The sequence below is a fragment of the Aythya ferina genome (assembly GCF_964211825.1).
Source record: "Aythya ferina genome assembly, chromosome: 7".
NCBI lineage: Eukaryota > Metazoa > Chordata > Aves > Anseriformes > Anatidae > Aythya > Aythya ferina.
The window spans coordinates 4,359,379-4,373,150 of record NC_140302.1 but is presented as its reverse complement, the minus strand read 5'-3'; the positions used below and the strand labels follow the sequence as shown (position 1 = coordinate 4,373,150).

The following is a 13,772-nucleotide window of genomic DNA, read 5'->3' as shown; positions in this document are numbered from 1 at the left end:
CTGCCTCAGCTTGACACCATTCCTGCTGGTCCTGTCACTGGTGACTGAAGAGAACAGATCGGCACCTTCCCCTCCACTCCCCCTTGTGAGGAAGCTGTAGACCATGATGAGGTCTCCCCTTAGCCTCCTCTTCTCCAGGCTGAACAGGCCAAGTGACATCAGCCGCTCCTCTTATGTCTTCCCCTCTAGGCCCTTCACCATCTTCACCATCACCCATTAGTGGGTGTGTACAGCCACGTTAGATGCTTTTGGTCTCTTACAGCATCCTCATGTTCAGCCCTGGCATTCATGTTTGAGGTCTATGGCAGACCCGCGGCATACTGGGTGCTTGTGAGATAAATGTCTTAAGCATCTTGTGCCATTTTAAACGCTAACAAAGTCAACTGAATTCCATTCCACATGATACAATGCAAATGGCAGGACAAAGAACATGAAGTAAAACTGTTACTTCCTTCAACTCTTACTCATGTAATTATTAAAATAGGGAGGATCTCTGTTCACCAACATCGTTACTGACTTCTGGAAAAAAAGTACTGGTGCAGTTAAAAAGATTCAAAAGTATAGTGAATATCTAGATAGATTTAACTTGCCTATTTTGAATCTTGCAATTAAATGACTTGCTTTTTTGTTTCAAAAAACTTAACTTTCTATAATGTTTATGTAGTAAATAAGAATTTAGAAATTCTGAGAAAATCTGTTTTGATTAACAGCAATTAGTAGTATTTAAGCTTGGTTTGCATCACAGTTTTGACACGGTGCTCAGGAAGTTGAATCTTAATTAGTGTAGCTGCTCTCTTCTGTGGCTGTTGTTGTTCATGCCTTTGAAAGTCATGAGTTGGAGCTGACCAAAGAAAGAATTATCTTTCCAGGTCGATTCTTAAAATTCTGAAGGGAAGGAATTACAAATGAAATAGTAAGTTTAATATAACAGTACCAGGTCCGTTTCCCCATAATAAAGAATCTGGAAAAAGACTTTTTCATGTAGAAAAGTTTCCTTTGTTTCTATGAATAATGTTTGAAGCTGTTGCAGGGGGGAAGAAATGTTCTGTATACAATATCACCTTTACCTGACTTTTAAATGTTCTGTGCAGATTTTAAGTGCAGAAGGTGCTACTGAAGTCAGTTGGCTGTTGCATGACAGAGTCCAATAGATAGATCTTGTTTCATCCCCTCCAACTGTCTCAGTACTGTCTCTTAATGTCTGTCCCAGTCTTGTGTTTTCCTCACCTGTGAATAATCACAATCTGTACTCATTGTTCCTCTGGTTTCTCTTTTTTTTTTTCATGCAGTTGAGTGCCTCCAGTATTCTTCAGGTGGTGTCAGATTACCTCAGCCTTCAGGATGTCTGTGCCCTTTTCACCTCCAAAACAACTAAAAATAACCAAACCGTTTTGGCTGAAATTTTCCAAAAAGAAAATTCAGCCTTACACAACCTGTACTGTCTGAAAACCTGAACAAAACCATTAAAATCTTAAGCAGTAGAATAGATGTTTTTTTTCTGCAGAATTAAGAGAAGCATTGAATAGTTTCTGCCCTTTTTAAACTTCCTTCTTTTTTTTTTTTTTTTTTTTCTTTTTGGAACATGCATATTTCTGTATAATGCAGTATGAGTTTCTCAAATCTGCTATAATTCTTATTTAGCAAAACTTCACTGTACCTGTTTTCAATGGCTACCTTGGTGGAAAATACTATAAATGTGGTTTTATTCATGTGGAAATGCATTCTGAGTGTTTTGTGATACAAAGGTAAATGAAAACTCATGTAAATCGTGTTTTGTGTGAAAGTTCCCGGTATGTACATTGGAACTGTATTTGACCTGAGTTTCATAGTAATGGCCTTTGCTTTCATTCTTCCATTTTGCCCTCCCATGTTCAACCTCAAACTCACTGATTTCTGAGGGGGCTTTACTGTTGGCTTCAATGGCATCTGATTGAATGTCTAAAAGCTTAGTGACAGACCACATTCCAAGACTAATAATGAGACTGGGCTTTTTTTAAGCACTGTTTTCAGTAACAAGTTGTCAGTAATGTCAGGAACATACAGCTTGGGAGGAGGTCCCAAATGGATACTCTCCTCCCTGTTCTGACTCTTCCCCTCCTGCTTTTTTTGTAGGCAAGGAAGGGCAGGCAGTCATTTGCTGTCTCACTCTCTCTGTGCCTCTAAAGTCAAGCACCATCAAGAGGAGTTCTTCACTGAGCTGTTTCTGGGATCTTGTCTTAGAGTCTTGATTTGAAAGGTAAGATTAAAAAGAAATGAATTTTCCATGTAGTGAAGGAACATGAGGCTTTGAGTTAAACTAGTCATTAAATGATCACTTTGAGGCCTGAGTTAAAAGGATGAGAAAGGATGAGTTTTCTGAACATGCTTCCTAGAAAAAAACTTATGAACATGATTTTTTTTTTTTCATGTTCTAAATACTCAAAATGATGATACTGCCACCTCAAGCCAGTAGCCAAAGGTGTCCAGTGGGTAGGTTTATTTTCCAAATAGGAAAACAATATCAGAATATTGTTAAAGGAAAGATAAAATGTTGTGTGAATGCTGTTACTGTATCAAAGATTTACTTACTTCCTTGTACTTGGAATTTTGCTTATAATGTTAGGAAGGTTTATGTAAATGTACATTTATCACCTACGGTTGAAAATACAGGGCAATTTTATACAATTATTTGTTATTAAGATATAATAGATACTGGTTTCTAAGTGAGGTGTAATATGTATACCAAGACTGTTTTCAGTTATGTAAAGTGTATTTGGGTTCTTATTAAAGATGTGAGGTATGTGCAGACCTAGTAAAGCCCCCAAAGACTTAAAACAGCAAAGAATTAAGCCTGGTGATCAGCATTTAGAAAAAGTATGTAATGAATTGTTGCTCTTCTCTCCTATTCCTAATTGGTTGGTATTAGGAAATTAATTTATTTTAAAACAATTTTTATGGGGTTATTCTTCATCAAATGCCCATTGTATTAGAATGAGTGTAGGAGTCAAAAGGGGCAGAATTATCGCTAATCAATAGTTTTGAAGCTGTTTCACCAGAAACAGTGCATCAGGTGAGTAGGGTTTCTCTTCTGAGCCACTCTTTGATTTGAAAATTGTTGTTGGAGTTAATAGAGGAAATAAGGTGCCTTGCTGTGCCAGGAGCCCCACCAGAAGAATGAATACGTGTGTCTTAAAATCACAGGTCTGTACACGCATATCGTTTTGTTTAAATACCGTTTCTTTATCCCCATTTTTTTTAGTTAACACCTTTGTAGGTGCTTCCTGATGAGCTAGCTGCTTGCAGGCATCCAAAATGGTGTGGTTTCTCTTTTTTTTCCATGTATTTCTCAAAATGAACGCATGCCTAAAAAACAGTGGTTTTATGTGCTACTGTTATTTTTGAGGTTGATTCCTGGATGTCAGGAAGCAGCAGGGAGAAAATTAAACTGTTTGGGTTGCTGAAGAAGATGAAGAATGCAAATCTTTATGGATTATAGTAATTTGAAAATAGTTGCATAAAATGGTACATGATGGCGAGGCATCATGGGTAACACTTGGGTATGAAACATTCTCTTTTGAAAATTAGCAACCCTAAAAAGACAGGGAAAAGCATCTTTTAACTCATTGCAATGGAGTAAGAAATAAACATCTGTTACACAAAACATTATAAATGTTGCAGTAGATAACCCCCAACAAATAACAAAAAGGATAAATGGAGGAGCTACACTTAACAGGAAAAACATTAAATCTTACAGTAGTGCATTGTGGAAATTGTTGTTTAGTGATGTGTTTTTTTCTCCCATGAGCTGAACAATATCCTATTTTTAGGGGAAGGTCAACTTGAACTTTATTTGAACAGGCTCTGGTTCTGAATAGAGATAGAAACACTTTAAGAGTGATAACAGAGGGGAGGGCTTGAAGCCAAACCTTCTTAACCTATCATTACCAGCACAGGATAGCCATCCATGGAGGAACTGGAAGCCACTTAAAGAGAAAGGGGTGCTTGTTCGAGGGTCAAAGTGCATGCAATGAAAATAGCCCAGAGGTTTGTTCATATGTAAAGTACATACATACATATATATATATATCCTTTTTTTCAGACCCACTCTGTATTCTTTTCGTAAAATATTCATGAAAACCTTCTCTTTTTGAATGAAATAGTGCCATTTGATGTCATGCTGCCTTTTTTTCCGAAGTAAATACTGTTTAGGTATTTTAAACATTACAACTGTAGTTCTGAGACAAAAATTCAGTTCCTGGAAAAATGTACCTTGGAGGGAAGTGTTACGAATATAGGATTGTTACAGTATCTATGAACCAAGAAGGAGTGTTTTGATTCTGTTCTCAGTGGTGTATATCCTCTAGAATTTCAGTGGTATCAGGGGAATTATTTAGTTTACTGCTAATAAAATTGCAACACTGTGAGACCTGCAGGTCTCTCTAGTGATACCTCAGTGGAGGAGGTTTTCCTTGCTGAGGCTGTAGACTCGGGACCATAGCACACATTTCTGGATAGTTGTTGGTTGAAGTGTCTGGCATGACACATGGTTGAGTCTGGCATGCTAGTGCAAAGCCAACTGCTCTGCAGCTGGTCAGACCATAGGATTCACACCTCTGCTGGAATGTCTCCTAGAACTCGTCAGTGTGTTGCAACTGGCTGTGAGAGAGAGAGTGCATTCACCCAAGGCAGTAATTTTGATAGTATATTTAAGGGAGAAGAATGTGTTAGCTGATGTTACTAAGAATAAGAAATAATAGTATCTGAATACCTTTGACCTGAGTATCGAAGAAGAAATTATATTCTTTAGATTCATATTACAAATTGTGGTCAGAAATGTTTTTTTTACTCTTGAGCCTGTTTTACTGGCCACAGTTAAAGTGGGAGTAAGGTGCTCTAGTGACTAGGGATTGCATCCCTGATTTTGCCACTGGCATCCTGTATGGTCATAAGCAAATAACTTCTTGGGGATTCTCTTTGCTTGACTTAAGTACTGAAAGATGACCTCTACATGCAAAAGTGCTTGATGGAATGCACGATATGAAAAGTAGGCATGACTGTTTCTCAAGGAAAAGTGAGTACATCCAGAATGTTACAGTCCTGGGAAAAATCATAACCTGGTATCTCACAAGATGTCAGACATTTTGCAAGAGACATGTTCTCCGACTGAGGTATAACGTGTTCCCCATCTCAAACATTTTTTTCTATAAACCTTAACTGAAGCTTTTCACACCATTAGTTCAGTCACAAGCTGTTCCTCACCACGTGGAATCTTCTGTATCCAGTAAGAACTAGGCTAATACTGCGTTCTTTTTCTTGGTAGATTCATTTTAAGGGATGATGTGTGATAATCTCTAGTTATTTATGCTGAGAACAATGTTGAAAAATTTGGTAGAAATGTTGTGTCCATTGGAATTCCATCTGTTTTTCAGATGTGGTTAAAGTTGGCCAAAGGATTAAAAAGAATGAAATACAGAGGGGTGAAAAAAGTTTAGAATAAATACTCTTTATTTATTTTTTTACCCTCAGCATTAAAAATATCTTTTGGCTACTTCATTGTAAATGTACCTCTAAATGCAAAGACTGTTAGTAGCCTTCAGTTAGTCAATTCTTGCCACCTTCTTCAGTTCTCTGGCTATTTTTTTGTTTGTGCTGCCTTTGCTTTAGCAGATGTTTTTCCTGTTGCTAATGATAAGAAATGACAATCTGAAGTAGTTAGGGTGTAACCTGACAGCTTTATATGGAAATCTGATTTGCCAGGTGCATTAAGGATTTTCCCCAGTGTTAAATGAATGATGTTCTCCCACGGTGTTAGAAGTATTGTTCCATTCCAGTGCATGGTCTGGCTCTTGAAGTACAGCAGGCATTAAAACAGGAAAGTCCATGCTATTATTTTGCAAACAAAACTAGTACATTTTAACAGAAAATTCCTGTGTTTCTGAGTATCTTTTTTCATGCATCAGCTAGAGGATTAAGTAAAAATACAGCCACTGTTTTTGTTGCTGCTGATTTGTTCTTCCTATACCTTACTCTTTAGAAAAAAATGGTTACAAATTTAAAAAAGGGTGTTTTCACCAATTGATGGAGCTATTACATAATAAATATGAATTAAAGACAAAGCATTCTTTTAAATACTCTCAGCAATGCATCATGTCTTAGAAATCCACAGGTGTGCTATGCACGTGTATCTTGGTCACAAATACTTATCTACCCTATAGGCCCATGCATTTTATGAAATTGATAGGATAATATATTGTATGCCGGTGTTGAGTAACATGCAACGGGGGGGGAAAGAAAACAAAATTGGTGCCAAGTGACTGGATAAGAGCCTTATGAATCCTTTTGCTGTCCAGTTCGAAAGTCTGAGTCATTGCCTTGAGACAGAAGTTGGCATACAACCAAAATATATGGGGAAACAATAACCATGCTGAAAATCGTGAGAAATAAGCACCAGATGTATGAGTAATGGCATGTTTCATGTCATGTAATTGTTCAAATTTGTTTTTATTAAAAGGGTTTTTAACCTTTTTCTTTTTTTCTCATGTCTCTGCACTCGAATATAGCTTTAAGGATGCCCATCCCCCTGCCACCCCTTCAGCAGCCGCTGTGTCCCGTCAGTCATCCTGAAATACACTGGATTGCTTGTCAGGCAGTCCCTTGCAGATGCCTCAGAAGCCAAATAGTGAGCCAGACAGTTGCACTGAAGCTCCTAACACAAGGATATTTAATAGGCAGTTGCTTTAGTTCTGAATATGGACCGTTTGTATTCTAGGATAGGTGAGTGATGTGCTATTAGTTTTCTAATGACTTAGCAGGAAATGGGTTCTAAAGTTAACTTTTCCTAACTTGCAGAATATCTTTGGCTCTGCCTTCTGACACTGACTAGTTCATCTATGCCTGTGTACAGTTTACTTATTACCTGCAGTTTTCAGACTATGTCTACGTTCACGTTATGTTGCAGGTTGATATAAATTTTCACTTGTCTTTAGAGTGTCTTTTTTTCTTACACCAGAACACTTGGCATTTTCAGTTTGGATGCCTCTGCTGACAAGACAAAATTCTTGTTTTAAGTTTGCAGCACTTGTAGAAGTGTGCAGGTGGTTCCTTTTCTGGCTCTTCAGAGACAGAACTGTATCTTGTGACACATGCTTAACATCCTAAGTGTTGTAAGAGCTGTTGGTCTACAGTGCTGAAATTGCCTACTGTAAAGGTTAATGTAACCAAGTGTGAGGTTATAGCAGGCTTTTACCAAAATATCTTACAGTCAAGATCTGTGCTGTAGTTAGAGGGCATATAATATGGGAGTAGCTATATATTTCAAAAAAAAATTAATCATCTGTGTGTTATGCACCAAAATTTCATTGCTATATGAAGAAGTTGTGGAAGGTCAGAAGTTTACTTTCTAAGTGGAAATGTCAGAAAAAGCCCCAGAATGGTCTTTACTGCCTGCATATTTTTCTTTCTGTCTCATAGTATAATATATATAAAAAAAATAATCAAATACTGATTTACTAATATGATAAATAACACTAACAAAGAGATTGATAAGTTAAAGATACATGGTCAGAGTGTCAATATAAAGTTTGCACTCTCCACTGCATTTGCTTGCAAGTTTATTTTCCTATTTTGTCTGCTTAAAGGAAGCATTAGAATTGTAGGGAGAGGAACAACTAGAATCAGGAATTGAGCCTTTTAAGTAGATTATACCTTAGAATATAATGAAAATTTCCAGAAAGCAACTTTAACTGAAAATCAATGGCAAATGATAATTTATGAGCCTGCCTCAAGGCAAGGAAAAAAAAAAAGAGCCATTGTTGAGTTGAAAAACCAGCAGAGTGAGGACTGGAGCAAAGAATAAAAATGCCTATGTTAGGCAACATGTTATAGTTTAACAATCTAAAAACACAGAAGGTAAAGTCAAAGCATGTGGAGATTTTTCTGATCCTCAAAAATGCAATTGGATTTGTAACACTGCAAATTTGAGACTGTTCAGTGGTAGGATGCTGGAGCAGAATGATCTTTAGTAAGAGGAAGTGACTATAATTAAACTGTACTTAATCTGCCAAATTTTATGAAAGGTCTGACCGTCAGAGGTGATCTGTAGTGTAGGAAGATGCCCTGAGAGAAAAGGGGGCAGCTCTTGCTGCAAGCAGCAAAGGTATAACTTCTGAATTTTGAGGAGAGCAGCTGTTAATACCCTTTTACCAGTGACTTGAAGTCTCTACAAACTTAAAGCATGACTGTATGTGTAGAAAAAATAACCTGGCAATCATCTTGTGGTTTCTTCAAATATCAGTAGAAGCATGAAATGATGTCTATATCCAGTTCTTACTTGTCTCCTTGCAACTGATGCATGTCTTGCCCAGAAAGAATTCACAACAGAATCAATATAATGTATTTGCAACTGTTATGATGGATTTCAAAAAGTACCCATATTCTGGGAGGCTTGCGAAAATCATGTCAAAGATGAGGGTTGTGAACCAGCAATATCATATTTAAAACAAACTTTTTTGGTGTGAGTAGAAGGGAGATTGATTGTAGTAATGTAGAGGACCACTAAATTCATGAATTGCATATAGCAAGAAAAGACTTATTTTTAAGGATATGGTTTGTTTTGATGCAATCCTGTAGAATTTGGACGAGAGTCTTTTATTGAATTAAATGACCTTTTTACTCAATGGCGAATGCAGCAAAAAAACTTTCCATCAGTGTGGATGCTTCTTTGTTATATGGGCTGTACCAGTGTGCTGACAGGTAGGCACAGAAATGACGTACACTCTGTGTGCCAGTACTGCATTATCAACCAAAAGTGTGTGCACTACTGGTGTATTATGGAAGAGACACATTAAACAGCTATTAAATAGGAATGCAAATACAACTATCAAAGAGGAATGCAATATAAAGAAGCCAGGGAGTGTAGCAGGTATTTTAAAACTTTTATTCTAAACAATGACTTTGTTTTTAAAACATGTATTTTTAACATTTCATATTCAAGATAGCCTTTCCTATGACTGAATGCTACTGAGTGATAAAGGTGATTTGAAGTATTTTATTGTTTGGGTACATGTGGTATAGTTAACTGCAGATTTGTGAAGCTGAAAGAACTGTTACATTGAAAGGTGAAGTCACAAGCTACAGAAATGAGTATAACGTGCAAACATAACCTACATTTTTATTCTCAGTACAGCTTTGTAGTCTTAGAAAGTCATTGTCAGTTTTCAAAAATTGTATTGCAATTAGAACTCAAAGAAACAAGAGCTGAGCTTTGAAACAATAAATGCAGTCCTAGCAGAAGAGAAGTATAAACAGATACTGTTAAGATTACTTTGTCAGGATGCCAGCTGAGGTAGTTGCCCGCTATTTCTTGCCTGAATTTAGCTCTCCTTACAAATAGTCAAGGCTGTGGCAGTGATAAGGATGAAATGAACAGAGTATTTTAGTCATGAGTCAAATTGTTCCCTAATGTCAGTGTTGATTTCAATTCATTGAGAGACCAAGTCTAGTTCTGTGACAGGATGAAAGTCTAGGAATGAATCACAGGTCCTGCTTTAGTGTGTAGCAAAACTTGCAGATGGCTGCAGCTTCATTAAAATGAGTCAATGGACTTGAAATAATTAGTATGGATTAAAACTGGATGCTACTTAGATGCATTACCTGAGTGCAATGCCTTTGGCTTCAGCAATTTTGTGCTTGCCATATAGGGTTTCCAGGTGCAATTAGTTGCTGGTTCACCTGTTACCATTTTGTTATTGAAATATTCCTAATGGAGCCAGAACCTGGATGCTTCCATGTAAGTAAGTAGCTATGCCCACTTTTTAATGGGGACTGGCTCTCACTGACAGTTTTTCAGGAGTAGTGTTAATTTATATAATCTGTTCCCATGCTCTGGAACAACCTGTGGAGAGTTGACTCTATGAAGAGTCAACTCTATGGAGAGTTGAGGAGAAAGTGGTTACTTCTAAATATTAGAATGTAAGCATTTGGGAAATATTTTCCTGAATACAGATAATTGAAACCAAGTAAGTGTTTTTCTAAACCAGTTCCAGTATTGGTCTCAGGGTATGTGTATACCATGTTGTGTTTTTATCTGTCAGATGCATGATGCTATCGTATTTGAATAACAAAATTAATTTGCCCCAGAAAAAAACAAAACAAAACACAACCCACAACTTTTAAATTATGACTGTGTCTTTCCTGGTTGCTTTTGTGTGGGCATCTTCTCCTGTATAAGGTGACTGAAAATGTGACATAAACTATAGAGTGCAAAACAAATGTTTGTTGACTAATAGGTACAATAGAGAGCTAGGACTGGTAAGCCACCAAACAAAGCATTAATAATGCCTCTGTCCCCAGTGTTATCAGTTGCCAGATGGTTACCAGTCAGATGGGAAATGTTTGGTTTCTGTTGTTTCTGTGTAGTGGACTGCTCCTTCAATATGGAGTTTCTCTCTTCCAGCTCTCCCTTTTTCACTCATCATGTAGTGGTTTGGGTTGGAAGGGATTAGTTCTAACTCCCCTGCCATGGGCAGGGACCCCTCCCACCAGACCAGGTTGCTCCAAGCTTCACCCAGCCTGGCCTTAAACACTTCCAGGGATGGGGCATTCACAGTTTCTCTGGCCAACCTGGGTCAGTGCATCACCACCCTCACAGTAAAGAATTTCAGTTGAATAACTAATCTAAGTCCTACCCTCTTTTAGTTTAAAGGTATCATCCCTTGTGCTATCATTGCACTTCCTGATAAAGAGTCCATCTCCATAAACTTTTAATGTCAGTGCTTTTTCCTCTAGATTTATTAGGCTTTTAAATATTACCATTTTTGACAATTATATGTGAGATTTTACTTTGATCTTCTCAGTTTTCCATGTAAAAGTTTGAAAAGATCTGTCAAATAAATAAAAAGTGCATCCTTAAATGGGTCATAGGTTAGGGATATGCCTTCTGATATCCCTCAAACAGTTCTGGATGCTGGACATGTATGGGAAGAATGAACTATAGGAAATAGACAGGCTCGCATGTCCTCACTGTGTAGCCTGGCCGTGACACGTGTACTGGGCTGGATGGACTGTTATGCTGATCCAGTAAGATGTTTATTACGTTGAATGTGCTTGTTTGTATTTTGAGTTTAACTTCTGATGTCTTCTGCCTTTCCTGGTTCTCATTGGTCTGAAATACTGAAAACACTACTTGAACAACATATGGAAACAGTGTTTTGCTTTCTGGGAGCATTTCTTAGCCACCAGTGTCTACAGCTACACTGTGATTTTAACCTGTTTCTGTCCTAGCTAAGTGGATAAGTAAGTACTTTACATTGAGTGGAAAAGAATCAACAGTAGATACTGAGTCATCCAGCTCAAATCCGTTTCTAATGGCTGCAATGAGGTTGTGGGAATAAGAGGTGGGATTTGCCTTCTTGGCATACATACAACTTTATCCCATGAGATACACACGTTAATCTGAGCTAGCAGAAGAGCTGCAGCCCCTTTGACTAGGAGTGATCTGCGTTTCTGAAGTGGTGAATGATGGTGTGTGTGCAGGGTCAGTTCCCTTCAAACAGAAGGGTAAGTTGCATTGGAGTCTCTTAAAACTGGGGGAGTAGTCTACTTACTGATTCTTTGGACAGAAAGAGAACCACAGATGCCAGCAATTTTGGCTTCCTCGTTTTTTCTTACGAGTGTCTAAGAACTAAGTGTATAAAATATGGCCAAATGATTAGTGTTGACATTTCTCTTTTTCTGCAAATTTCTATGGAAGGAAAAGTGTAGTTCTAGTCAACGTCATGTCAGGTTTTTGTTCTATATCTTTTGACTTGGAAATAGAATTAAAACTGAAAAATCAGTTCTTTGCATACTTTCAATTCATTGTGTGCAACTGAATTGTGGGGAACCTAGAGCTGCATCTTGTGTAGTTAGCGGTAAAGCACTAAACTTAGTACTCGTTACTGGGAATGGCAAAAACCTAATTTATCTCTACCCTTAATGCTTTAATTGTCATTCATACTATCTTTGTTTGCAAGTGAAATGTGTATACCTATTATGAAATACTTTGGCACAATTCCTATACGATTTGGTATAGAAACCTTAAATCTACAGTGTTGTGTTAAATCAATGCTAGGTTCACCAGAAGGTGACAATACATCTTTTTAGCTTGCACAGTCGAACTACCTTATTACTTTATTATACAGCATCAATGGTTCTAATAAGTCCTGCTTAAAAAGGACAGATATCCATTACTTGTGTGTTTGAAGTCTTTATTGGATAAAATGGCTTTGCAGAGCTATGTTTTATGGGAACCTAAGTTGCTGGAAAATTAAGTCTTTTATTTTGGAGCAATAATTAGTTGCATTCCTACTAAAGCATGGTTATAATTCTTTGCTGGCACACGCACATTTCATTGCAGCTAAGGGCCTCAACCAGGATGTGGTGAACTGAGTGAAAACCCTGAAATTAACATCAGTGGGCTTTGGATCAAGCTCCTAATGAACGATTGATTCACTTTAAAGCCCTTACTTAGCTTTAATTCCATCTTACTGACTTCAGTTATAGGTTTTCTTGACTTAATCTGCCTTAACACTTCAAAAATATTTGCTATTACAGGTTATTTTATAACTAAATGTTTCACTTACTCCAGTCATTAATTACCAAGCCTTTTAGGAGCTGCTCTGTGTGTGTGTTCTCAAACTGTTAATTATGACCATTGTGATTGAACATGTGGAATAAGATATAAGTGTTGTAGACATAGCAATAGTGTTTTTCGTCTGTGATAAATTCAGTAATGTAATTTTTGCAATAGATTTGATAATGCAACATATTGTTTTCTTTATAGCTCAATTTCATTTATTACTAGAGAATTTATATTGAAAGGACTTCTAATGCATTAGTCTCGTAATTTTTAATACATAGTCAATTTAGAAATCTCAGAAGACAATTATACATGTTTTAAATCTATTATTTCAGTTTGTGCAAGTTTCTGTGTATTTTTTTTCCACAATTAGGAAGCAAGTAATAACAACCTTAATTGCATCTCTTGAAATCCTAAGCCTGTTGTGGAGCCAAATCTACTCCAGCAAGCAGTCTCTGGGTGCTGACAGAGGGCAGTGAGCTGTTGTGGCTAATAATTGCTTATTGCATTTTTTTGCTTTGTACCTAGGTGAAATACCAACAAAAATGCCAAGCGTTAAACTGAAAATTGACCCTCAGGATCTGCACATCCAGACGTTTACAGTGGAAAAATTACTGGAACCATTGATAATTCAGGTATTTTAATACTGCAGAAAATAAGTTAGATAAGTGGGTTGCTAAGTGTGTTCAGGCCTCTGCGGCAGTATGTTACAGGGTAAGCAACAGAAAGGACCTCTTCTATTTTGAATATCCTTTTCATTTTACTTAGGGCAACCATGTTGAAGCACATGATTCAATTAGTCAGTTATATCACAAAGACTATCACTGTCCTTCAGCTTAGCCAAGATGTTGCAAATCAAACTATTTGTCACAGCTGTACACTGCTTATTTAGTTGTCTTCTTCCTGGTGCCTCAGGGAATATTTACATGGCAGTCATTACTCTGGCTGCAGTTTGGGTAGGCACAAAAAAGTGTGACTTCACATTCAGATCTCTTATTCATTTGGTAATATGCAAAGAATGCTTCGTAGTTCTTCAGGTTGTGAAGATGTTCAAGTTATAATGGCTATGAAATAATTTTGTGATTGTTTTATTTATATGTTTCCAAGCTCATTGAGTAATGCCTGCTAAAGACAGTAACTTTTTATTAAACGGTATATGCTAATAAGCAACAACAGA

At 37.2% G+C, this 13,772-nt stretch overlaps 1 protein-coding gene across 8 annotated transcripts in view; it reads left to right on the top strand.

Moving 5' to 3' along the window:
* CTNNA3 (catenin alpha 3) overlaps positions 1-13,772 on the top strand; it is a 468,549-nt gene that overhangs the window by 1,274 nt on the left and 453,503 nt on the right. For 2 of the 8 annotated variants that reach the window (XM_084526472.1, XM_084526476.1), the window contains exons 1-2: positions 6,450-6,753; positions 13,124-13,230. In XM_084526472.1, the coding sequence (XP_084382598.1) occupies positions 6,729-6,753; positions 13,124-13,230 (132 nt within the window). In that variant the 5' untranslated portion in view covers positions 6,450-6,728. Of the gene's footprint in view, positions 1-2,112; positions 2,237-6,408; positions 6,754-13,123; positions 13,231-13,772 lie in introns of those variants that run through there. The other 6 variants (XM_084526473.1, XM_084526478.1, XM_084526479.1 and 3 more) reach the window with 6 other exon arrangements.